Below are 25,446 nucleotides of genomic sequence, written 5' to 3' on the forward strand. Positions count from 1 at the left end.
TAGGCGGAGCACGCTACCATCACACCACGGTGGCCGCCAATATGGACGCAAAATATAACTTTAGAAAAAAACTTGGTAAAATGGGTGTGACACCTACCATATTAAGTAGAAGAAAATGAAAAAGTTTTGCAGGGCGAAATCAAAAGCCCTTGGAATCTTGGAAGGAATACTGTTCGTGGTATTACATATATAAATAAATTAGCGGTACCCGACAGATGAAGTTCTGGATCACCCTGGTCCACATTTTGGTCGATATCTCGAAAACGCCTTCACATATACAACTAAGGGCCACTCCCTTTTAAAACCCTCATTAATACCTTTAATTTGATACCCATATCATACAAACACATTCTAGAGTCACCCCTGGTCCACGTTTATGGCGATATCTCGAAAAGGCGTCCACATATAGAACTAAGGCCCACTCCTTTTGAAAATACTCATTAACACCTTTCGTTTGATACCCATATCGTACAAAAAAATTCTAGAGTCACCCCTGGCCCACCTTTATGGCGATATCTCGAAAAGGCATCCACCTATGGAACTAAGGCCCACTCCCTTTTAAAATACTCATTAACACCTTTCATTTGATACCCATATCGTACAAACAAATTCTAGAGTCACCTCTGGTCCACCTTTATGGCGATATCTCGAAAAGGCGTCCACCTATAGAACTAAGGCCCACGCTCTTTTAAAATACTCATTAACACCTTTCATTTGATAACCATATTGTACAAACGCATTCTAGAGTCACCCCTGGTCCACGTTTATGGCGATATCCCGAAAAGGCGTCCACCCATAGAACTAACGCCCACTCCCTTTTACAACACTTATTAACACTTTTCGTTTGATACCCATATTGTACAAACGCATTCTAGAGTCAACCCTGGCCCACTTTTATAACGATATTCCGAAAAGGCGTCCACCTGTAGAACTAAGGACCACTCCCTTTTAAAATAATCATTAACACCTTTCATTTGATACCCATATAGTACAAACAAATTCTAGAGTCACCCCTTTCCACCTTTATGGCGATATCTCGAAAAGGCGTCCACATATAGAACTAAGGCCCACGCCCTCTTAAAATACTCATTAATACCTTTCGTTTGACACCCATAGTGTACAAACGCATTCTAGAGTCACCCCTGGTCCCCTTTATGGCGATATCACGAAACGGCGTCCACCTATGGAAATAAGGATCACTCCCTTTTAAAATACTCATTAACACCTTTCATTTGATACACATGTCATACAAACACATTCCAGGGTTACCCTCGGTTCATTTTCCTACATGGTTATTTTCCCTTATGTTGCCACCATAGCTCTCAACTGAGTATGTAATGTTCGGTTACACCCGAACTTAACCTTCCTTACTTGTTTTTGATTTGTTTTGATTTTTTTGATTACTTTTGATTATTTTTCTGCTTTGTTGAAAGAAAAATTCTTGTTTGTAGCATGCACGGAATAATTTGTACATAAAAGTACATTTTAGGATGCAATATTAAATCGTAACCGCTTATCAAGGAAAATATATACATGCAACATATAGGGCGAATGGTATATGAGCTTTGATATAAACATATTCTCCGGTAAGTATGTACACGTGCATAATTTGCTACACTCATTATATAAAATAATAACGATCCTCTATGGTTCATCCTTAAGTCAACCCAAGTTTGTTTTGTATACATAATTAATATATCCACTATTTTGGATTACGTTATGGCTATGCACTGACTGTTTTGTAATCAAAATTTATGATATTGTTCGGTTTATTTTAGTAATATTGGTTTCATATCATCGCCAGTGTGGGGCAATGTTCTCCAACAAAAGGTGGACTGAAAAATTTGGTACAAAATGAGCTGTATAGCTATCTGGGTGATTCATGTACTAGCATGGACATTTGGAAAACACGAAGTGCGTCGAAAGAAACTGCAAAACTCTTCAATACGCCTTTAACTTCTTCTGCTCCTGTTGAGCGACTATTTTCCTTTGCAGAAACCTTAACTTTATTGAAAGCAAATGCAAATTTGTTATAATGACTAAAACAACTTTTATATAATGAATATACATAAATACCTCTTATTTTACTTTCTTTTAAGTGTTGATTTCCATCGAAATATCGTTATTTTTGGCAATGTTAATTTAATGAAACAATTTTTAATTGATGCAAATAATTATTAATTAGATACACATTTCATAACATTACTACTTCCTTTTAAAACATCAACTTGTGCATTTTTTATGTTTACAAAGACACATATATATAAAATTAATAAAAAACAAGTAAGGACAGGACTGTCTTCGGCTGTGCCGAAGACTTCATACCTTTCATAAATTGGGCTGAGCAATAATCTTATCCCGTTCGTAATCTCCAAATAATCGGATGTATAAGATAAGAAATATGTGTATAGTGAACAAATGTACATACCTAAACGATTTTTAAGATAAATATAAAATAAAAATGGCAAAAAAACCCCCTTATCTGAACGATCGGTTGTATGGGATATATATTATATATAGCTCCGATCGAAGTGATATTTACAGGAAATCTTCTATGATATAAAAAAAAAATGTAAGGCGCGATAACCTCCGAAGAGATCTAAGGCCGAGCCTCTCTTCCAATTTGCGTCGTGCTCCTCTTGATTTTCCCTACAAATTGGTCGGACGGGACCTACATGTTTTATGCCGACTCCGAACGGCATCTGCGAGGCAGATGAGTTTTCACTGAGAGCTTTTCATGGCAGAAATACACTCGGAGTGCTTGCCAAACACTGCCGAGGGGCGACCCCGCTTAGAAAAATTTCTTCTAATTGAAAAACTTTATTTCTAAAATTTTGATGTTGCTTTGCCCGGGGTGTGAACCCAGGGCATTCGGTGTTGTAGGCGGAGCACGCTACCATCACACCACGGTGGCCGCAAATGTGATATATTAGAACATATATCACCAAGTTTCACGTTTTTATATTGGAAACTAAGGGAGAAATGGCCAAAAATCTGTCTATCTGAACGATCGGTTGTATAGGATAGGTATATACTATATACATATAGCTCCGATCAAAGTGACTTTTTCAAGATATCTTCTATGATATATTAGAATATATGTCACCGAGTTTCACGTTTATACTTTCTAAATTGCGGCAGGAATGACCAAAATCGTCTTATCTGAACGACCGGTTGTATGGGAGATATATGTTATAGTGGTCCGATCCTACCGGAGCCGATAAATGTCTAATATAATACAAAAATACATTCTTGTGCCAAATTTCATTGAGATATCGCAAAATTTGTGGTACAACTTTGCGTTCGAACAGTCAGACGGACGGACGGACAGACGGACATGGCTATATCAACTCAGTTCGTCGCCCTGATTAATTCGGTATACTTAACGGTGAGTCTATCTTCTATATTTCTCAACGTTACAAACATCGGACCAAAGATAATATACCATTTCATGTTCATGAAAGGTATAATAACATGAAATTACTAAATCTTATATTTTCTAACTGTACCATTGAGCATGTACATTAGATTGGGACGAAACCTCACTTTTCTGTAATTTCCGTTGTTAATACTAAAAATATGGCTCACTATGTAAAACTTGAGATTTTATGGAAAATATCCTAGAAGTAATCATAAGGAAATAAAAAGAAGTTTTAAACTAATGTACATGGATATATGTTAATAAATTTAACTGGGATATAACAACCTTTGGTTAGACAACTAATCATGATGATGAATGACAATTTAGAGGATCGCTCTAGTTGGAAGTGAAGCCATCAACCTAAATAGTATTACTCATACATATTGTTTTGTCCTAAAACAATACGCACTCCACAGGTATTCATCGGAAACCTCATAGACATAATAATTTGTAGGTGGGTATATACATACATATGTACCCATATGCCTAGATAAGCGCTCACGATATACCGGTACATCCTCCAATGTACTTGTATGTACAAAACAATCAGTGCATAGCCATAACGTAATCCAAAATAGTGGATATATTTGACCCGAGATATGAAAAGCTGGCTTATGGCTCAAAAAAGAAATTGCGAGAAACAGCTGTTAAAGATGAACAATACATTTCTTCAGTTTTTTAGTAGTAGTAATTTTTTTTTGAGTCATAAGCCACCTTTTCATAGGCCGGGTAACATATATTAATTTTGTATACAAAACAAAATTGGCTTGACTTAAGGATGAACCATAGAGGATCGTTATTATTTTATATAATGAGTGTAGCAAATTATGCACGTGTATATACTTACCGGAGAATATGTTTATATCAACGCTTATATACCATTCGCCCTATATGTTGCATGTATATACATATTTTCCTTGATAAGCGGTTACGATTTAATATTGCATCCTAAAATGTACTTGTATGTAGAAACTATTCCGTGCATGCAACAAACGAGAATTTTTCTTTCACCGAAGCACAAAAATAATTAAAAATAATCAAAAAAAATCAAAAAAACAAAATTAAAAATAATCGGAAAAATCAAAAATAATCAAAAGTAATCAAAAACGCCTTTTTTGATTACTTTTGATTACATTGGATTTTTTTGATTCTTTTCAATAATCGGAAAAAATTATGATTTTTTTGATTTTTTTCTAATGGTAATCAATTAGTAAGTGCTTTTTACGGAAACAATTGAAATAATCATTGGCCATTAAAATAGGCATCTAATTAATTGATTACTAATGCTAATTCAAATTTAACAGGTCTGTCAAAGACATACATATATATGTACATAGAATATTTATAGAAAATTATTTCACGCAGTCACTTTTAAAGTTTTTGTGCTGCTACAAATAAGTTTCTTTTAGTGAAAAGTGGTGTGATAACAAAGAGCATTTATTCGACCAATCTTTTTTTAAAGTTTTGGGCTGTTAGTTTTCGTGAAAAGTGGAGTGAATTACAAAATGCCTTCCAGGACAAGTAGCACTATTGGACGTCGGTCGCGGAGAACACAAAATAGATCCAACGAAAGAGAACGTCGATCAGACGAACAACGGATAATCACAATGCCATTGACAGGGAACTATATACTTGGTGGTGCCGTATTTCAATATAACAAAGATATCGATTATAGCTTGCATAAATTTGTGGTAATTGGAATTCTAATGTCATACCACAAGAATTGCATACTATTTGCACACTTGCTATTCATTGTCAACAGAAATTGAAATCATTTCTTTGAAATTCTTGGAACGAGAACTCCCACAACTTTTAAGTTTTCTTTTAGTATTTTCGCTAATTTATTATATTTTTTTCTGATTCATTCTTTTGATCATAATCATTAACAATTGGTGTGAATAATCGACATCAGTCTAGGCGCTCTTCAGTTATAAGCATAGTAGCTAACGTCACTTTGTTCGTTCCATACAAAATACCTACGAAAATTATTTGCTGTATATATTTTTTTTTGGGAATTAGATATTTTCTTTTTCTGGTTGGATACCAGTCCAGAATTTGGTTTCATTAAATAAAAAAAAAATCATATAATTACATTATTTAATTTTTTAGCTAATTACAGTATTTAACTATTCATCAGAAAATGTTAACACAAATAATAAAAATATATAACTATATCGCTTATAAATGTGAAACAAGAAGTGTTTTAAATGTGCTTTATTTATTTTCCATATTTTTTATAGCAACGTGGAGTGAAACCCACGGGTATAAGCTAGTTTGTTTATAAATTACAAAAGTACCATGATATAAGTGCTTCTAACGCGCATTTTTGTATTTTGATGTAGAAAGTGGGCGTGGTTGTCCTTGGATTTTTGTAGTTTTTCGAAAAAATTTGTAAAGATAACATGGTGATGTTTTTGTGAACAATCTTGTAGGTAGACCCAAAATAAATATTAAACAATTTTGAAAAGGGATTGTGGTAACGCCTTTGCATCGACTTTTGGAAGCGATATCACGAGAAGGTTTTAGGATGTAATATTGAAATGTGATCCGCATCTTTGGTAACAAAAAGAAAGAACAGCTTTGGTCGGTTGAAAGCGGTGGTAAATTTTTTATACACATCTGTACATGTGTCCCTTAAGGTATGCGTGTCCTTAGAAGGAGTTGCAAACACGCATATTGTATCTTGATATAGAAAGTGGGCGTGGTTGTCATCGGATTTTTAAAGAGAATCTTTAAACCTACACACGGCACGGAGTGGGCGCAGTATCGGCGCAGAGTGGGTGCAGAATCGGTACAGAGTCAGTCCGCGAAGACTGAGCCGTTTCTGTGCCGACTAGCCGAATCTTCGCTGATACTGCGCCAATTCTGCACCGAATGTGGGAAAAAATGGGAGAATTGAACTATTTTCGGAGATTCTTATTCTTGTTTCTATGTCATCACTGAAGATGAGCACTAAAATACGAATTACCAACATGTCGACTGGTTATGCCCAACAGTAATTTTTCAAGTTCTTAGTTTCGAGAAAATAAGCACCCAAAAAGCCCTTGGCTCGGATATATATGGAAATAAAGGCATATCCGCTCCTTAATTTGGTGACAAACAAATGGTTGGGTTTGAATAAAAAGGAAAGATAGCTATTAGTTAACTTTTTAGTGCGGTGTGTGGGCGCTGAAATTCGGTTAACTTAAACCGGGCGATTAACGTTCTCGAGAGTTAAGTTTTGCGCGATTCTGCTGTATTTTTGTATGTTTCTGATCACTGATATTAGACTTTCAAACGCTGCACAACCCTGCACATGTGGTGAGTTATTGTTTAAACGAGTTTAACTGAAATCGCTTATATCAACTTGCTAACTTATTTTTTGTTGTTGCTTCCCATTTGATTTCATAACTTACCGAACGTTCTTTTGCAGGTAGCGATAGACAACACCTCATGTCACAATAAAATAAACAATTTCTGCTGTATGTGCAAGAACAATTTTTTTTTTTAGTTTTATTGCAACATAAGCTTCAGATTTAGGGCTTTTGAAACTTTTCTATTATTACAGTCCCCTTCATATTCTAGCAGAATAAAGAGAGCACTTACTACGTTGGCAGTATGACTTGAGTTTCCCTTCGGCATGTACGTTTTCACAATTACACAAGTTTCAATTTAGAATTAGTTATAGGTAGGAAACATATTGCAATGGTTGGCGAAATAGAAAGAAATTTTCAGATTTAAGGTAGTTGGAACAGCAAAATATTAAACTCATAGAAACTGCAGAACATCTGGTCACTTTATAGCTCACTTATACTCACTTTTATACTGTTGCAAATCAAGCAATTCCAACCAGTCTAAGATACTCATTCTAACATTAAACACCATCCTAGTAGTTTGTTCACGCCGTTTTGTCAGTGGGTATATGAAGTTCCATGAAATACCTTGGTTTTCAAATGCAACGTAGCCTTAATGCTTCATTTGTGTATACTTTGTATTTGATACTTACTTCGACGACGGTGCATCATGCCCCTAGCATCGAGATCTCGAGTCTGTCCATTGCCCATATTGTTGCCGCTTTTACCCTCCAGAAAATGTCAAAGTACAGTTGTTTCTAGCAACCCAGCTGTGGGCTAATTTTTTACGTATATAAGTGCATTTGTACGCTCACTACCGATGGTCTTTACTATAGGTCGTACTGTGATCAACTACTAAAATTAAATTATTTCTCAATGTCATTCAACATCGAAGCGTGTTTTTGTAATTTTTTTCCACTATCGTTTTTATACATATTTCTCATGTTATATTTGTAAGTTTTTTTTTCGTTTTCGCTGTCCTATGGTGGTAGATGCATCTACAGTGACTGATGTTATTTGACTCACTTCAAAATATTTCATTGTTCTAAGCTTGCTTCAATTTTTCCTTTCAACCTATACACGGCCGCCGTGGTGAGGTGGTAGAGTGCTTCTAATACATCACAAGTCCTGGGTTCAATTCCCGTCCATCATCAAAATACTTTTCGAAAAGTTTTCTAAACGGGGTAGCCTCTTTACAGTGGTGCAGAAAACACTGAGAGGGCATTTTTGCTATGAAAAGCTACTCATAAAAGCTTCATCTGCTTCGCAGGTACCATTCGGAGTCGACATAAAACATGCAGGTCCTGCCCCGCCTGATACATAGATGTTTTTCAGTAACAAATAACACTGGTTTACAGCCAAAATGCTCCAGAGACGCCATTATGAAATTCCTATGTAAAATCACCCCCTGATTCCGAAAATCAAGGTTATTTTTAATTCTATGGTAATGTTTTTGAGATATTTACGAAGTACCGTTTTCAAAAAAAAAAAAAAAAAATTGGGTCCACTTAATCATATATATCTCTAGAACGAATTGAGCAATTCCAAAACGGTTTGAAGCGTTTAAAAGACAATAAAATTTGTTATAAACTGTGCATACAATACTTTTTTGTAGACCCTGCAGATTCAAAGATAACGAACAATCTTTACGGATTTTTAAAAGTTTTTTGTAAACATATAAAAAAAAATGTACTTTGCGAGGAAGGATCTCGAAAACTTTTAATTTTTTTGCAGATTTTTTTTTGCTCTCTAAGCTCTGTAAAAATTAAGCTTTCATTCAATAAAATCTATGGACTAGTACAAAAGTTATAAGCATTCAAGTAAATATATCCATTTAAAACTTAAGTACCCTACTGGTACATACATATGTGTTAGTATTCGTATATCAGTTAGTTAGCGAATACACATACATATGTACCAAGGGTACTTAAGTATTAAATGGATATACATATTTACTTGAATGCTTATAACTTTTATATTAGTACATCGAGTTTGTTGAATGAGAGCTTATTTTTTTTTTTTTTTGTAATAAAACAGAGCTTAGAGAGAGAAAAAAAATCTGCAAAAAAAATAAAAAGTTTTCGAGATCCTTCCTCGCAAAGTACAAATTTTTTTATATTTTTACAAAAAAAGTTGAAAAAATTCGTAATGATTGTTCGTTCTCCTTGAATCTGCACGGTCTAGCAAAAAGTGTTGTATGTACAGTTTATAGAAAATTTTATTAGTTTTTGAAAGCTTCAAACCGTTTTGGAATTGCTCAATTCGTTCTTGATATATATATGATTAAGTGGACGCTCAATGGACCTCAATGTTGAAAGTTTTGTTCACTGCTGGCAATGGTTACAGCTAACGTGGATCTAATCTTAAAAAAACATGAAAACGACTACAAAAAGTGGTTGGTTACAAAGACTCAATGCATCGAAGACTATCTTGGGGGATCTTCTGCTGTAACCCAACGCTGTCTCCATAGTAAATCTTAGTTTTTACAATGGATACCGCTGATCCAATAACTGCTGGTCACTGATGCATTATTGTTTCGACAGTTTCGCGATTCGGGAAAGAGTTTACCTCCTTAATTTATCAGGAATTACAATTTCAATAATTGAATTGCTTGATGAAAGATAGGAAGGAAGTGATCGATGAACAGGATCTGCGAAAATAATCTTCTGCCGAGCTGTTTTCGTAGCTTTCTCGGTTTTTGTGATGATTCACAATTCTAGGAACTTCAATTTTCTCTCCGATAGTTTCAGCTATTTCTTTATTATCAAAAAAAACATCTTTAAATTTTGATTTAGTGTTTTGGAATGCAAAGAAGCAAAGGCGTGGACAAAAGCGCTGGGCTGTAAAATTTCAAAGTTCATGTGCAAAGCCTACGATATTAGACTCACAAAGTGGCTCATATCTTTGAAGAGAGAGACTTAAAGCTCACGATGGGCATACTAACTGGACACAGCCTTCTGGCGCCATATGCTTATAAGTTAGACCTCGTCAGTAGCAGCAGATGTAGGAAGTGTGAGTTGCAGGAAGAAACGGTTGAGCACGTTCTGTGTTTGTGTCCTGCGCTCGCCAGGTCAACGCTCCAGTTATTAGGGGCCACAGAGTTGCTATACCTCGAGGAAGCAATTAAGCTAGGTCCCAGAAATCTTCTAGTATTTGCCAAGAGGACGGAGTTAATCTATAACATAAGTCCTGATACCTGGTGGGGTTCTTCCGTCTGGTAACACTCTGAATACATTCAGTCTATGTGAGGTCTTTATTGACCAGACCGTTTAACCAGCGTATTCCTAAATTTTTTTTTCAACAAAATAGTCAGATCTCCAGATGCCGAGACAGCTGCAAAGAATTCAACACTTTCTCAGTAACAGGTTACTGGTTGAGCCAAAGAAAACATTTCGTAAATAACAATGAATCCTGCTGTCCTCAAAGAGTGTAGGTAACTATATCTGGGGCGTTTCCACAGTCATGAATATTTTCTTAACTAAAATAAATGGGAGTAGATCACAGATTGTAGTTTCTCAGTTCATCCAGATTCGCACAGATTAAACGCTATTTCTTTGTTGAACAACTTAAAGTTTCGATAGCATCCTTGAGAATAGCTTTGCGTTTTGCAGAAGGTCTCAAGACAATTTAAAATTATGACTTCCGCTATGTACATAAATTGCAGACGGATACTTCCTGAACACTGCAGCAGCTTCAATGTTTGATCAACAGAATACATCCGAAATCTTAATAAAGATCCGAAGTTGCCATCATAATGGGAAGAAGTCTCGAGGGATATAGAACCAAAATCACGATCCCCTTTTTAAGTTATTTTTTTCCTGCCGCTGAAAATTATTGTTTCGACGATAGGGCGTAAATCTTCTTGATTCCATCGAAGTTTAGCACTTTTCACAGTACTGAGCTACAAACTTATGTCGACCATTCTTTTTTCCCTGATTGCAATGAAATTCTCTGCTGAACCAACTGTGTTATATACACTGCCAGCCGTTCGTCAATGTCGTGTTTGTTAATTTTAGCTGCAGTAACACAATCACATATTTGCTTAATTGTAATTTGTTTCTTGTTGAGTTTCGCAGCATATGAATAAAAGTGAAATTAATGCACATTAACTTGGCCTAGAAGGTTTAATGTGGTCATAATAATCGTCCCAAAGGTGGTCGGGCAAGTACCTTAATGGTGCTTTGTTAACGGAACGTACCGGATCTATATCCGGCAACGGACCATCAACATCGATAACACTACCCAAAACCTTCGGAGAGTGTCTATATCGTTAATACAACAACAACAAATTGTTCGCGTTACATAGAGTGTACGAACGAGAACGTAAGAGCCGGAATTGAGAGTAACCGCGCACTGCTTGACCACTGTGTGGATTTACCTCATTGCTCTCATTATTTGTTGCACCAAATAAAAGCTACAGGTTCAAACCTGGTGTGCACCTCTGCATCTTTTAAATATGAAGGCTTCTATCAACTCATGCACATGTATGTATGTATGTATGTATCTTGTGTATTTTATTAACATAGAATATACCGCTGATATCAGCAAAATTCTCTTAATTTTCCAACCTAAATTTGAGCTCCACATGCTTGTTCCAACAGAACGAGCAGTGGCGGTATAAACTAGTTTAGGAACGGGGCGGTTATTGATGGGGGTAAAAGCACTATTGCATTAAGGCGAAGTTGTTTAACATATCATTCAATTGCGCCCATGCTCTGACGGAGCAGAACGACGATGGGGTGATAGACGCCTCGTCATGATACAAAAGTCGTGCTCGGTCAAAGGTTTTTCTCTCCCCACATTCGGAGATTTCAGCCTCCACGACGAAACCTGACGTAATGGTTAGCGACTGATCGACTAAGGCCGGTGCCCCACACATAACCAGTCCCTATTATATGTATAAAAATAAACATCAAGCTACATGTCTCTCGATGTGAGGCAAGTCTCCAGTGTTTTAGGCAATGTCCTTCAATTAATTAACATGTGTCCCATCCCTGGGAACTCGATTTTTTATTTATTGTTCGACGTTCCTCTTTTTATGTGTGCTTCCATCTAGCGATGATAGTCTCTAGCTCTAGGAAAAAAAAATTTACATCTCTGGAAATAAACTAATTCCGATTATCGAAGGGAAAAATGTATCTGAGAAATCTAAATAGTTATTTTAATTACCGATTATGAGTTAAGTAGGAAAATAAATATCTTCTTTTGCTTCTTATAAGAGTGCTTCGCCCAATCCAATATGTTTCTTTGAAAAATCTGGGCGTCAGCGTACTGAATTGGGGATTGAAAAAAAAAACAGTACAACGAGTGAAAATTCAGCACTGCCCTGCCCAAACCAGCACGTCTGGACACCGTACATACATAATTCGTATTGCGGGGTTGATTGTGGATATCTAGATCGGGGTTGTGTCAGAGTGATGCACGTTTTCCAAGGAAGTTTTTCCTTAACTGCGATTTCAGGGAATTTGTCAGTTTGCCAGTTCTCAAGTGGGTTCGCCGGGCATGTATCGGCATAGGACCTTTCCGACTCGTTGCGTGTAATTCTGAGGGTTTTCTTTTATGCATTTTTTGTTCAAACGACTGAACTCTTGTGTGCCGGACTTCTTCGTAGTTCTTGCGGAGATGACTCCTTAGGTCAGGCGGGGCCTTTTCAATCAGGTGTCTATTAGGAGGCCCAGATTTCTAAGTTATCAACAGAGACTGTGTGTTCAGCACTCCGTTTCTCTCCTTTATGGGGAGTATTCCCGCCTCACTATGTAGATGATGTTCTGGCGATGTAAGAAGACATCCCGTGGCAGTTTGAGGGCGGTGGTTTGACACATCTTCAGTTTTTTGCAGTGTGTTTATCTTAATCTCGGCGACCATATCAACAGAGGCGTAGCATGCAAGCGGCTAGACAAATGCTTTATTGGTGTTTATTTGTCTCTGCCTCAAGTGCTGCCAGCGAATGATTGACGATTTTTTTACTGCTTCGAAGTTTAGGTGAAAATGCGGTTGCATGCTCTCCAGTATCAAAAAAGGCTTTGACTTGATCGACGGTAGACGTCCTAATCCGATTGGGGGAAATCAAAAGAAGACATGAGTTATACATAATCCATCAAATCATACGATATAAAGTTTACAAAGTTGTTCATTTCTTTAAAGAAAGAAGACCAAAGGCTCGTGATGGGCATACTAACTGAGTACTGCCTTCTAACGTCACATATTTAAGGGTTGGGGCTCGTCAGAAATAGAAAATGTAGGAAGTGTGTGCTACAGGAAGAAACTGTTGAGCAAGTTTTCTGTGCGCTAGTGAATTATCAGAAGTTAGTTAATTATAGTTAGGTTTTAGAAAACTTCGGATATTTGCAAAGAGGAAGGAGTTATTTAATAATATAAGTCCTGGTACCTAATTGGGGTTTTCCGTTTGGTCGTCAAACTAATTCTGGTAACCCTGTAGACCAGGGGCATAGCCAGAAAATTGGCTTGAGGGAGGGCGGGGGGAGGGATTCAAAAAAATATTTTTTTTTCCAGTTAAATAAATAAAAGAAATGTTGCCTTTAGCTTTAACATTAAAGTACGTGTATTTAGAATATGACATGAAAAAGGTTACATTAAAAACTCAAGCGCATGCGTCGGCTTTTCTTTGCCATTTCATCTAAAACTTCATCAACAGTAACAATTTGATCACGGTGGATGCTTAGTGATGCACAGCTATTCAATCGATTTTCACTCATCGTGTTTCTCAAATAGTTTTTAATCAGCGTATGAGTTGAAAAAGATCTCTCGTTCGTTGCCGTTGTTACTGGAAGCGTACACAAGATTTTCAACAACATGGGAACTTTAGGAAAAGCCACAGAATCGCATTCCTGCAATATTAATCATAGATAAATTGTATAAAATTCAAAAGAAAGAAACTGATCGAAAAGAAAAAAAATTTTATTTAAAAAAGTCATATCTACACGGAAAAAACACTAATTTGCTTTTTACATTTTAAAATGTGAAAAACACATTATTTTTTCATTTATCAAATAATTTGAGTTTTAAATTTTTGAAATGTGTTTTTGACATGAAAAAAATGTAGATATTACATTATAATAATGTGTTTTCCACATGGAAAATAATGTCAAATTTGCATTATATTTCAAAATAGGAAATGTGTACTTCGAAAAAATGCTGTAAATTTAGTATTATTTAAATGTGGAGAATAAAATCAAAGCACGAGAATTAGTATCGTTTAGTTCGGCCATAGTGTACAAGTACAAGTGTGTTGACTTATCTGTCAAGCATTCTGACAGGCACTCGCTGGATTCGGAATGACAGCGAATTCAAAATGGATACCATTACCGAATGCTCCGAATGATTGAAAAATTGAAAAAGTCCATACGATTGGTAGTCAAAAATGTTGTCGTTGAGACTAAAAATGCGACTCTAGACCTGAGATTTCCATCAGGTGAGCGAGGCTGTTTGTAGTTTTGACGTTTATCGCTTAGTGAACACACTTGGTATAGGTACACTATGAGTTCGGCAAACAAACAGAACCGTAAGCAATGTTTATATGAATTGTAACGAATTTGCAACCTTCAGCTAACGTTCGTATCGCTAAACTGTTGAATAAAACACTCCAATATTCTGTATTACAAAATGGTCTTTATTAGACTGCTTTGAAAGTACTGCACAATAAAACTTTACTTCGCAACTGATAGCGTGTTTAAAACAAACTGATTCGTGATGCCTCAGCCTGTGCCGCTTTTATACTCTTCGGTTTCCTCGTTCATCCATTTATCCTAGGGTCTAGTAATTTCGTGAACCTGATGCTTGTTTACCAGCTATATACACGTATATTTGCAATTTGTATCCATATGCGTGTGTGTTAGGGCGGATCGATTTAAAAATCGCTTATTGCTCTGTGAAAATCGTATTCTAGGGATCAAAATAAGAAACTTTGCCGAAGGAACCATACCTCTAGAACGAATTCTGATGCCCCCCCCCCCCCCCTTTGGGTCGAACTTTTGGGTAGGGGCAATTTCAATTCTACCTGCTGTGTCTTGTGGTGTCTTAAAAAAAAACAACACAAGCAATTTTACGATCTACAATTGTGTCACAGTGATACCTTCATTTTTTAAAACGGTTGAATCAAAAACCCACACAACTATATTTACGACATGCAAATGCATCACAGTGATGCCTTGGTTTAAAAGGGGGTTGTAAAAACGCTAATTTCTAATAATTTTTTTTAATTTCTTTTCTATTACTAAGTTAAATTCATTTTTTCATTTACATATGTTCTGACTAAATAAATTTCTAAAGAGAAAAATAAACCCCAAAAAGAAAAAACATAGGCATTTCAAAGTGGGATTTTTCAAAATTTGCCCCTACGACCCAAAGGGGGGGACATCAGAATTCGTTTTAGAGGTATGGTTCCTTCGGCAAAGTTTCTTATTTTGATCCCTAGAATATGATTTTCACAGAGCAATGGGCGATTTTTTTGCCTCCCCACAAATCGACCCGGCCTAGTGTGTATATGTGAGCGGCTGATGATGACATGCGCTTGTGAGTATCTCTCTCTGTTGCCCCACACGTATGTGTGCAGACATAATGATTAATTTGTTTACGTACATACAAGTGTAGCAGCTTGCTTAATTGTGTTGTGGCTTTATTTACTTAGTATCAGGTTAGTGATGTGAGTATCACTTAGTGTCACTAATATTCGTCACAGTATGTTTATATGTAGCTTGTCGCCGTGACGTAAGGGCAGAAGAATCATGCAAATATTCAGATGCATGGAGTTTTCATATTTGCCTTTTCATTCCGATGAATGTAATCGCGGTTGAGGCAAACGAGCAAACGCCTGAATTGATTATATTCACGCATGCAATAAGTTGGTTGATTTTAAAACAATATCGGTTATGTTCGTTTAAGCAAGTTGGATCATTGAACACGATCATGTTGCCGAATGTAATCGGACGTTGTTGTGTTCGATTTTTGCTGCTCTCTGATATGTATGTAGATGGTCGTTAGGCAAATTTACAAGGAAACTTCTTTATGAAATTATAGTAAAAGTTACCATGTACATTTGTATATTTAATAAATGGCAGAATTATTATGAAACAGAATATGATTAAAATATAAGTGTTCACTTCGTACATACATATGCTTTCATATTAAAAATATAATATCACCAACAAAGTAAATACGTAGCAGAATTATAAAAAATGTATTAACATAGACATAAAAACATAAATTATTTAAATTGTAACGACCTAAAAAATCAAATGATCCTGTGGCAAGGGGGAGGGTTCGTATGCTGGCATTTTCATCGATCTGTGAACTAGCACCTCTCAGTAGAAATTGCCCTGCTTGGTGATGGTCTTGGTCCTGAGTACCTGAAATCGCATATTCTTCAAGTGTTCAGGTGGGTCTCGAAAATACGAGTAAACGTACCTTTAAACTTGCTTTCCTTAATCCGCATCACACCTTCCATTCCCTTCCAAATTGCACAATTGTGCGTGCGCTGGAGCATATTCAATTAGTTTTATATTTGGTGCACGGCTTGTAGCACTTTGGAGACAGTTGGCATAGCAATCCGGCGTCCTTTTCTGTTTCCTTTATAGGATCCGCTTACGTTCCCTATAACAGTGATTCTCATTTGATACGACATTTGATTCACATGACTGTCAAGGTAGGCTTTATCTAGCAAAGTTATTAAACATCCTCCATTCTAGAGGTTTACGCCGGTTACGTAATCGGCGGCGGCGGCGGCGTATGCTCTATTATATACCGGCGGCGGCGGCGTGGCCGGCGCGCCGATAAAGTGATGGGCGTAAACCTCTTAATTGAATGGCTGGACTTCAGAGTACTACATTGTCCACAACTAGTGAATATGGAATCATACTGCTGACGTCAATGATATGTTTGACGATCTGGAACAATATTAACTTGCGGAGGCTTGTAAAGCGAAAATTAAAAAAAAATATTTGGAAAGATTTTGTTTATATGTATTTAAGGAAGTCGATGTTTTGGCCAGTTTGGAAAGATCCGCGGTATTTGCCTCAAAATCTCGCGTATCGTTCAGAAAATTTCGGGAGTAGCTCCTTGCGGAGAGAGGTAAAAATACTTAAAATGGTCACACTTTTGTAGCGTAGATGTTCTGGGCTAACTCTAATACTCGTCGTCGGCACGATTTCTTTAAATCATTTGTGGCTACATGCTGGTCACGCACACAGGCGACTTACAGTTGATATCATTTATTTGCTAATAGTCATGACTATCGTGGCACAGTTTTAACAATTACCATCAATGCTGGCTAATTGTTGCTCCCGCCAAAGGGCGCCTTCAGTTTTTTCGGCTGTTTCTAGGAGCTATAATTCCCGATGTGTGCACAGTAGCAATCCCGACCACCAGTCGCTACCACGCTTCCTGGCACAGAAGCCATAGGACTGCGATTTCGAACTCATACCTTCGTTGAAGTCACTTTTCTAGAAGCTCCAGGTGTAGCTCCGCAGACTTTCTGACGGATGCTTTTGTCGCGCTATGCTTCCAAACTACACCAAAAAATACCTTGAAACGTTAGGGAGTAACTATTCGGCCAAGGATACCGCTCTAGAAATCATAAGCGGTCTAAGTGGATGTCATTGCGTAACTCGTGGGTGAAAATCGTATAATCCTTGGCGCATCTACATAATTTAGACTTTACAAGGATCGTGAAAAAAAGTTTTAAAATGTGGACCAAAATTTGTAGACGTTTGTGTTCGATACATTGACTTCAATAGTCTTCGTTTCCACCCTTATGATATAACAGCTCATTATGGATGACCGCCTTCAGTTTTCAGAGTAGTTCGACCATCCCCTACTTTAGGCTAGTAGAACACCCGGTTATTTGTTCGGCTGTCTTGAGGAAGCTTTTGCTTCACCACTTTGAGTGTTCTTGCGAAGGACAAAGCCTAACCTGGTTAAAAAATGTGCCTACCTATTCACATTTGTAACAGGAGCCGTCACGTGTTGGTCATATTCAAACATGTTTGATAGGCTATATCCAATGTGATTCACTGGACTAGTTGAGGATAGGGCCGCCAACTTTAGGAAATGTCAAACCGGGAGACTTGGGAGTTGAATGATGAAGTGTGAAAATCAAAATTAAGATTTCAGACGATATTTTATAGTTCCGCAAATAAAGTGATTTTTCAAACCCCTCTCATACGTGTTGAAGATATATGCAACTTAAGTGTGAGCTGAGAATCATTTTAAAAGAGAATTTAAACCACTGGAGCCTACTAAAGGATTTTGCATCACTGATTTAGCTTATTCTTTAAGCCAATCGGGATATAAAACTCGGCACCTTTTTCGGGTAACTTGATTTTTTAACCACTTGAGGACAATTTGACAATATGTTCGACTTGTGACATTTTATTTAAATACATTGTTCTTTGTTAATTTTTTGAAAAAATTATCCGAAGAGAGCATTTTAATTTATTATATAATTTTACTTTAAGTGTTTTGTTTTAATAAATTGGTGAATTCAGTGATGCGAAATCCGTGGTAAGCTGGCATTGAAAGCACCTGTTTTTAAACGGTTTTATCTAGGTTGAGTTGACAGGCAGGCCGCATGCACGGCCGCACGGCCGTTGTGAACGAATCTTGTAATTGAAATTTAAGTAACTTCCCGATAAGCTACAAGCTTGAAACTTGGAATATAGTTCAGAACCCGATGACAATGCAATAATAAGAAAGAAAAAAATCGCCGCTAGGTGGCGCAAGGATCGAGATATTCGCAAAATTCGGATTTGTGGTCCGATTTGGCTCATATTTGGAACACATAATACATGCAAGAATAGAAATCGACCTGTGAAAAAAATCGCCGCTAGGTGGCGCATGGATCGAGATATTCGCAAAATTCGCATTTGTTGTCCGATTTGGCTCATATTTGGAACACATAATACATGCAAGAATAGAAATCGACCTGTGAAAAAAATTGCCGCTAGGTGGCGCATGTATCGAGATATTCGCAAAATTCGCATTTATGGTCCGATTTGGCTCATATTTGGAACACATAATACATGCAAGAATAAAAAGCGACTTATGAAAAAAAATCGCCGCTAGGTGGCGCAAGGATCGAGATATTCACAAAAATCGTATTTGTGGTCCGACTTGGCTCATGCTTGGAACACATAATACATACAAGAATAGAAAGCGACCAATCAAAAAAAATCGCCGCTAGGTGGCGCAAGGATCGAGATATTCACAAAAATCGTATTTGTGGTCCGATTTGATTTGGAACACATAATACATACATGAATAGAAAGCGACCTATGATGCCCGATTTGGCTCATATTTGGAACAAATATTGCATACAGTCCAGTAGAAGTGACATCAAATTATTTTGGGTTGGAGGAGGGACAAGCATACGTGGCGCAGAGTCGAGTAAATTCTTTGGAAGGATTATGTATTGAGGACTTAGGTTGTAACAAATTGTCAGGAAAGAGTCTTTGTAATAATGAGTCACTAAATGAACTAAATAGAATGAGAAATAATAGGCAATTAAATACAGACTAAAAACTTTAAAATAAAATAATTAAAAAAAATTTTTAAGTTAAACGGTTTTATTGAAAACAATACTTACATGAAATAATAATAATACGAAAAGCTAGAAAATAATTAGGTAGGTCCTAGGTACTAGTCATCACACTCCTTATCAATCTAGGGCGTTGATCAGACAATTAAATGAAAGCGTCGAAATCGCCAATACAGCCATTTATAATTGTAGTGTCTTGATTTTTTGAATTTAAAAAATTTTTACGTGAGCTTTGGTTATCACAAATTTAAATTTAGCTCGTTTGTAGTTTCATTGGACATTGGCTTTAAAATTTTTCAAATATTTTCCTTGAAATACCCAGATGAATCCCATCAAGTATGGAGTTTGTTACAACATTTTTTTACGATATTTCGACTTCTTATGATGTAAAACTGATGTAACTAATCTTATTCGTAATTTAAGCCATTGTATGTATGTAAATGCAGTAACATTGTTCAGTTTATTTGGGCAAAAATGTTTTGTTTTGAATGCCATCAAGGTTTTGTTAATTTGAGAGATTTATACTCACATTTCAATTTACATCATGGGTTAAATGAAGTAGATATTTACAAATGTACTCACAATAATTGTAATCAATAATATACAAGTTTAAAAAGATTTAAAGTACACATAAAAAGGCATATGAATTTAAAAGTATTCAAAAATACTAAAATTGTAAGCAATACTGAGCTATTGAAAAATAATATTGACACCAGTGTAACACATAAATATTCCAATAATAATTTTGAAAGAAAAATGTACTCCTGTAATGAGTCAGTAATCTGTTTCCAGACCACAGCTAATAGTAGTGAAGATGATAATGATTGACATAACTATATGTAAAGATGAAGTATTTTCAAAGTTTGAAAGTCCCATCACACAAGCTTCTCAAGATATTTTAATGAAATGTTACGCAAAATATAATTTTTGTAGAAAATATGTCTTGTTTATACAAGAAAATGTAAAAGGAATTTGCTTTATAAGAATAAAAAAATGTTTAAACTGAAAACAGAATTTTCTTTTTGGGAAATGGTGGAACTTATGGAAGTATCAAAATGGTACTAAAACTGGTATCAGTTTTTTAAAAAGTAAGTATCATATTAGAGCGCAAAAACTATCAATTTAATAAAAAAATAATTTCAAACTGATACCAAAAAGGTATCAATTGGATAAAAATCATCAAATAGATACTATGTTAAGGCAGAAATAATAGGAGAGAGTATCAAGTTGATAACACATACAAAATATCAAATTGATACTTGTTAGTATCAAATCATAAAGTTCGAAAATATCAATTGCATAACACGGTTGATGAAGAATAATTGATACTCGAAAGTTTCATATTGATGACTATTTAGCATCGCCCTGATACCAGCTTTTTTTTGAGTGCAGTGATGCGCATCCCTTGATACCCCTTTCGACCATATCGGACCAATTTTCGATATGAACAATAAATGGCCTAGACAGTCTTAAAAGAGTAGAAAATACAGTAACGCTCCGAACGCGATATTTTTGACATTCGGCGGTGGCGTACGAAAAATGTCGCGAATCGGCGGCGTATATCTCTACTCCATACACATTACGCTGGTCACTTAATCGGCGGCGGCGGCGTAGGCCTGGCCGGCGCGCCGACAAAGTGATCTGCGTAAACCTCTTAATTGAATGGACTTCAGAGTATCACATTGTCCATAACTAATGAATATGGAAACATACTGCTGACGTCAATGGTATGTTTGACGATCAGGAACAGTATCATTAACTTGCGGATGAGTATTTGGGAGGCTACGAAAATTAAAAAAAAAATATTTAAGATTTTTTAAGAATTAATGAGCTTAACACCGGTAAGTTCCACCGGCGAAATCGAATGAAATAAATAAAAACATTACGAAATTGCATGACGATGATGATGTGGCGGTTTTCGAAATGGTACCATCGCAATATGCCGGTAAATGTTTCCTTCTTCTCAGTTTTTCCCAACAAAACCAAAATAATAATTGAATAACCACTGTTATTTACCGGTTTTAAGCTCATTAATTCTTAAAAAATCTTAAGTAAAATTGAACACATCATTAAACCTACAAACATATAAAAAAAAAATAATATTTGGAAAGGTTTTGTTTATATGTATTTAAGGAAATCGACGTTTCGGCCATTTCGGAAAGATCCGCGGATTTTGCCTCAAAATCTCGCGTATTGTTCAGAAAATTTCGAAAGTAGCTCCTTGCGGGGAGAGGGAGAAATACTTAAAATGGTCACACTTTTGTAGCGTAGTTTCACCGAAGGAGATGTTCTGGGCTAACTCTAATACCCGTCGTCGGCACGATTTCTTTAAATCATTTGTGGCTACATGCTGGTCACGGACAAAGGCGACTTACGGTTGCTATCAATTATCTACTAATAGTCGCGTCTCTCGTGGCGCAGTTTTAACGATTACCATCAATGCCAAAGAGCGCCTTCAGTTTTTTCGGCTGTTTCTAGGAGCTACAATTCCCGCCCACCAGTCGCTATTGATGACAATTTGTGATTGGTCGCACCTATTGGATAATGCGAAGAACTGCTACAACAACAACAACAACCAGTCGCTACCACGCATCCTGGCCCTTATACCGTATGCCAGCACAGAAGCCATAGGACAGCGACTTCGAACTCATACTCTCGTTGACGTCATTTTCCAAGAAGCTTTAGGTATAGCTCCGCAGACTTTCTGACGAATGCTTTTGTCGCGCTATGCTTCCGAGCTACAAAAAAAAAAAAAGACCTTGAAACGTTAGGGAGTAACTATTCGGCCATGGATGCCGCTCCTGAAACCATAAGCGGTCTAAGTGGATATCATTGCGTAACTCATGGGTGAAAATCGTATAATCCTTGGCGCATCTACATATTTTAAATTTTACAAGGACCGTGGGAAAAAGTTTTAAAATGCGGACCAAATTTGCAGACGTTTGTGTTCGATACATTGACTTCAATGGTGTATATTGGACCAAACAAGATAAGACTTCAATGGTCTTCGTTTCCGACCTTATAACACCTCATTATGGATCACGCCTTCAGTTTTCAGACTAGTTCGACTATCCCCTAAGTTAGGCTCGTAGAACACCCGGTAATTTGTGCGACTATCTTGAGAAAGCTTTTGCTTCACCACATTGAGTGTTCTTGCGAAGGACAAAGCCCTCGCCTGGGAAATATATGTGCCTACGTATTCACATTTGTAACAGGAGCCGTAACGTGTAGGTGATATTTAAACTTGGTTGATAGGATATAATCAATGTGATTTACTCCAAGGGACTATTTTTGGATAGGGCCGTCAACCTTAGGGAATGTCAAGCCAGGAGTTGGAGGATGAAGAGTGAGAATCAAAATTAACATTTCAGACGCTATTGTATAGTTTCGCAAATAAACAACAGATGTTTGAATGTCAGCCCAAGTTATTTTTCCCCCCTTCTCATACGTATATATATCCTCAACATAAGTATGAGGTAAGAATCATTTCAAAGGAGTGTTTATGCCCCTAGAACCTACTAAAGGTATTTGCATAACCGATTTCGCTTATTCTTTCAGCCAATCGCAATATACAATTTTTTTAAAAAATCGGCACCTTTTTTGGGTATTTTGCTTTTTTAACAACTTAAGTAAAGGTTCGGTGTTAGCAACAGGCCAAATACATAAAATTGGATCTCTATCATAAACAGCGGTGGCACCACTACATTTACACGGTTACCAAATTGAGAATGTGTTAGTAAACACGAACGCGTAGCGAGCACGAAAGCAAAATCAATTATTTATTTAGTTTGATTTCAATGCTTGAACGGAGAACACATGTCACACGCACTCTTTGGTACTCTGTTTTAAGCGCGCGTGCGACATTCCTTACCGTACCACCATCGAAATCAAACTAAAAGAGCTGTCGTTGATTAAATGGGGTCCTAGATGTTCTGGTCTCCGCGACGGCAACCCCTCGACGGGTTTCATCGCGCCATGTTGCCAGGTCGCAAACCCAAATCATCCGGGTACCCCAATGCTTGCCCAAGGGCGCCCAGTCCCAAGGCCACAACAGCAACTGCTTCCTGGCCTTCCACAACCTAGGCGTAGTCACCCCTCACTTACCCCTAGAGTGGCGGCGTCACCCCTCATGCACTTCAGAATTCTGCAGTTCAACTGTAATGGACTAACTGGGAAGATTACGGAGATAGTCGATTTCATGAAGCGGCACAACATCCGCATTGCTGCGATTCAAGAGACTAAACTCACAGCAAGATCTGCATTGCAGACCTGCTCTGGTTATAGTGTCCACAGGAAAGACCGCGAGAGCGGAAATGGAGGCGGCCTCGCGTTTATTATACACCACTCTGTGCAATATCATATATTTGATCCTGGCATCGACCGCAGTGACAATGTCTTAGAACGTCAAGGCCTATCTGTCCAGTCAGGCGATGCAAATCTAGAAATCATCAACATCTACATCCCTCCTGTCACCTGTTGCCCCAGTGGATACCGCCCTAATATCGAGGCCTTACTCACTGGCAACAATCGCATTATCTTAGGCGATTTCAATGCCCATCACGACCTATGGCATTCAAACTTGCGGGCGGACAGTAGGGGTGAGATGTTGGCGGATCAAATAGACGAAACGACGTTCTGCACAATAAACGGAGACGCCCCCACACGTATGGTAGGAAGCTGTCATAGCTCGCCAGATATCTCAATCGTGAGCGCAGAACTCGTAAACTGCGTCAACTGGCAGCCGATGGTAACATTGGCATCCGACCACCTGCCTATACTTATTTCGTTCGAGCGTACCGCCGACTTCATCGTCACCGAAAAACGCACTTTCATAAACTTCAAAAAAGGAAAGTGGGAAGAATATAAATCTGCAACAGACAGCAGCTTTGCTGCCCTCCCTATCCCGACTGATGCCCGCCAAGGGGAGCGTGCCTTCCGTAAGGTCATTGAATCCGCCTCGGCACATTTCATTCCCGCCGGGAGAATTCCCGAAATCCGGCCCCACTTCCCGGCGGAGGCCGCGAGCTTAGCGAGGGAACGCGACCTTATAAGACAGCTTGATCCAGGCGACCCCCAAATAAGGGATATAAACCAACGCATCAGATTGCTTGTGGACGAACACAAGCGGGCGAAATGGGAAGAGCACCTAAGAGGTTGTAACCTCTCTACCGGGGTGGGTAAACTTTGGTCCACCGTAAAGTCCCTATCGAATCCGACTAAGCACAAAGACAAAGTTTCCATCGCCTTTGGCGATAAGGTGCTGTCGGATGCGAAAAAATGCGCGAGCGCTTTCTGCCGACAATATATAATGCATCCTACGGTCGACAAAGATAGACGGAGAGCCAATAGACACGCACATAAACACAAACTCAGCGCGTCACCAATTACCATCACCGCTAGAGAGGTTGAGGACGCCATTGGTCGCGCTAAACCATCCAAAGCAGTGGGCCCAGACGGCATAGCCATGCCGATGCTTAAAAACCTAGGGAAAGAGGGTTTCAAATATTTAGCGCATGTCTTCAACCTGTCTCTTTCCACCTTTGTCATACCCGAGAAATGGAAAATGGCCAAGGTGGTCCCGCTACTAAAGCCTGGGAAACCAGCTAATGTAGGTGAGTCATATCGTCCGATATCTCTCCTATCGCCAGTGGCAAAGACGCTTGAAGCCATTTTGCTCCCTTATTTCCAAGCACATTTGCAGCTAGCCCCTCATGAGCATGGCTTCAGAAAACTCCATAGCACTACCTCCGCGCTAAATGTCATTAGCACCCAGATAAATTGCGGTTTGAATCAATATCCCCACCATAGAACAGTACTCGTAGCGTTAGACCTATCAAAAGCTTTTGATACGGTCAACCATGGCTCGTTACTGCAAGACCTGGAAGGGTCCACCCTTCCCCCATGTCTTAAAAGGTGGACCGGAAATTATCTGGGTGGTCGGCAGGCATCGGTGCAATTCAGAAACGAAACATCAAAACAAAGGAGAATTAAACAAGGGGTGCCACAGGGTGGTGTCCTATCCCCGCTTTTGTTTAATTTCTACATATCTAAGCTACCTTCACCACCGGAAGGAGTCACAATCGTTTCCTACGCCGATGACTGCACAATAATGGCCACAGGCCCAGGCCCAAAGATCGATGAGC

General features: G+C 37.8%; 1 protein-coding gene across 1 annotated transcript in view; it reads right to left on the reverse strand.

The window, feature by feature from the left end:
- The window catches only part of LOC137239902 (breast cancer anti-estrogen resistance protein 3 homolog), a 233,114-nt gene extending 225,364 nt beyond the window's left edge, over positions 1-7,750 (reverse strand). Inside the window, exons 1-2 of the mRNA XM_067765701.1 lie at positions 7,407-7,750; positions 7,219-7,341 (exon numbers count right to left, since the gene is read on the reverse strand). Coding sequence (XP_067621802.1) covers positions 7,219-7,341; positions 7,407-7,464 — 181 coding nt within the window. The 5' untranslated portion in view covers positions 7,465-7,750. The remainder of the gene's footprint in view (positions 1-7,218; positions 7,342-7,406) is intronic.
- Positions 7,751-25,446: the final 17,696 nt, after the last annotated feature.

This window comes from Eurosta solidaginis, chromosome 2 (genome assembly GCF_040869045.1).
Source record: "Eurosta solidaginis isolate ZX-2024a chromosome 2, ASM4086904v1, whole genome shotgun sequence".
Taxonomy (NCBI): Eukaryota; Metazoa; Arthropoda; class Insecta; order Diptera; family Tephritidae; genus Eurosta; species Eurosta solidaginis.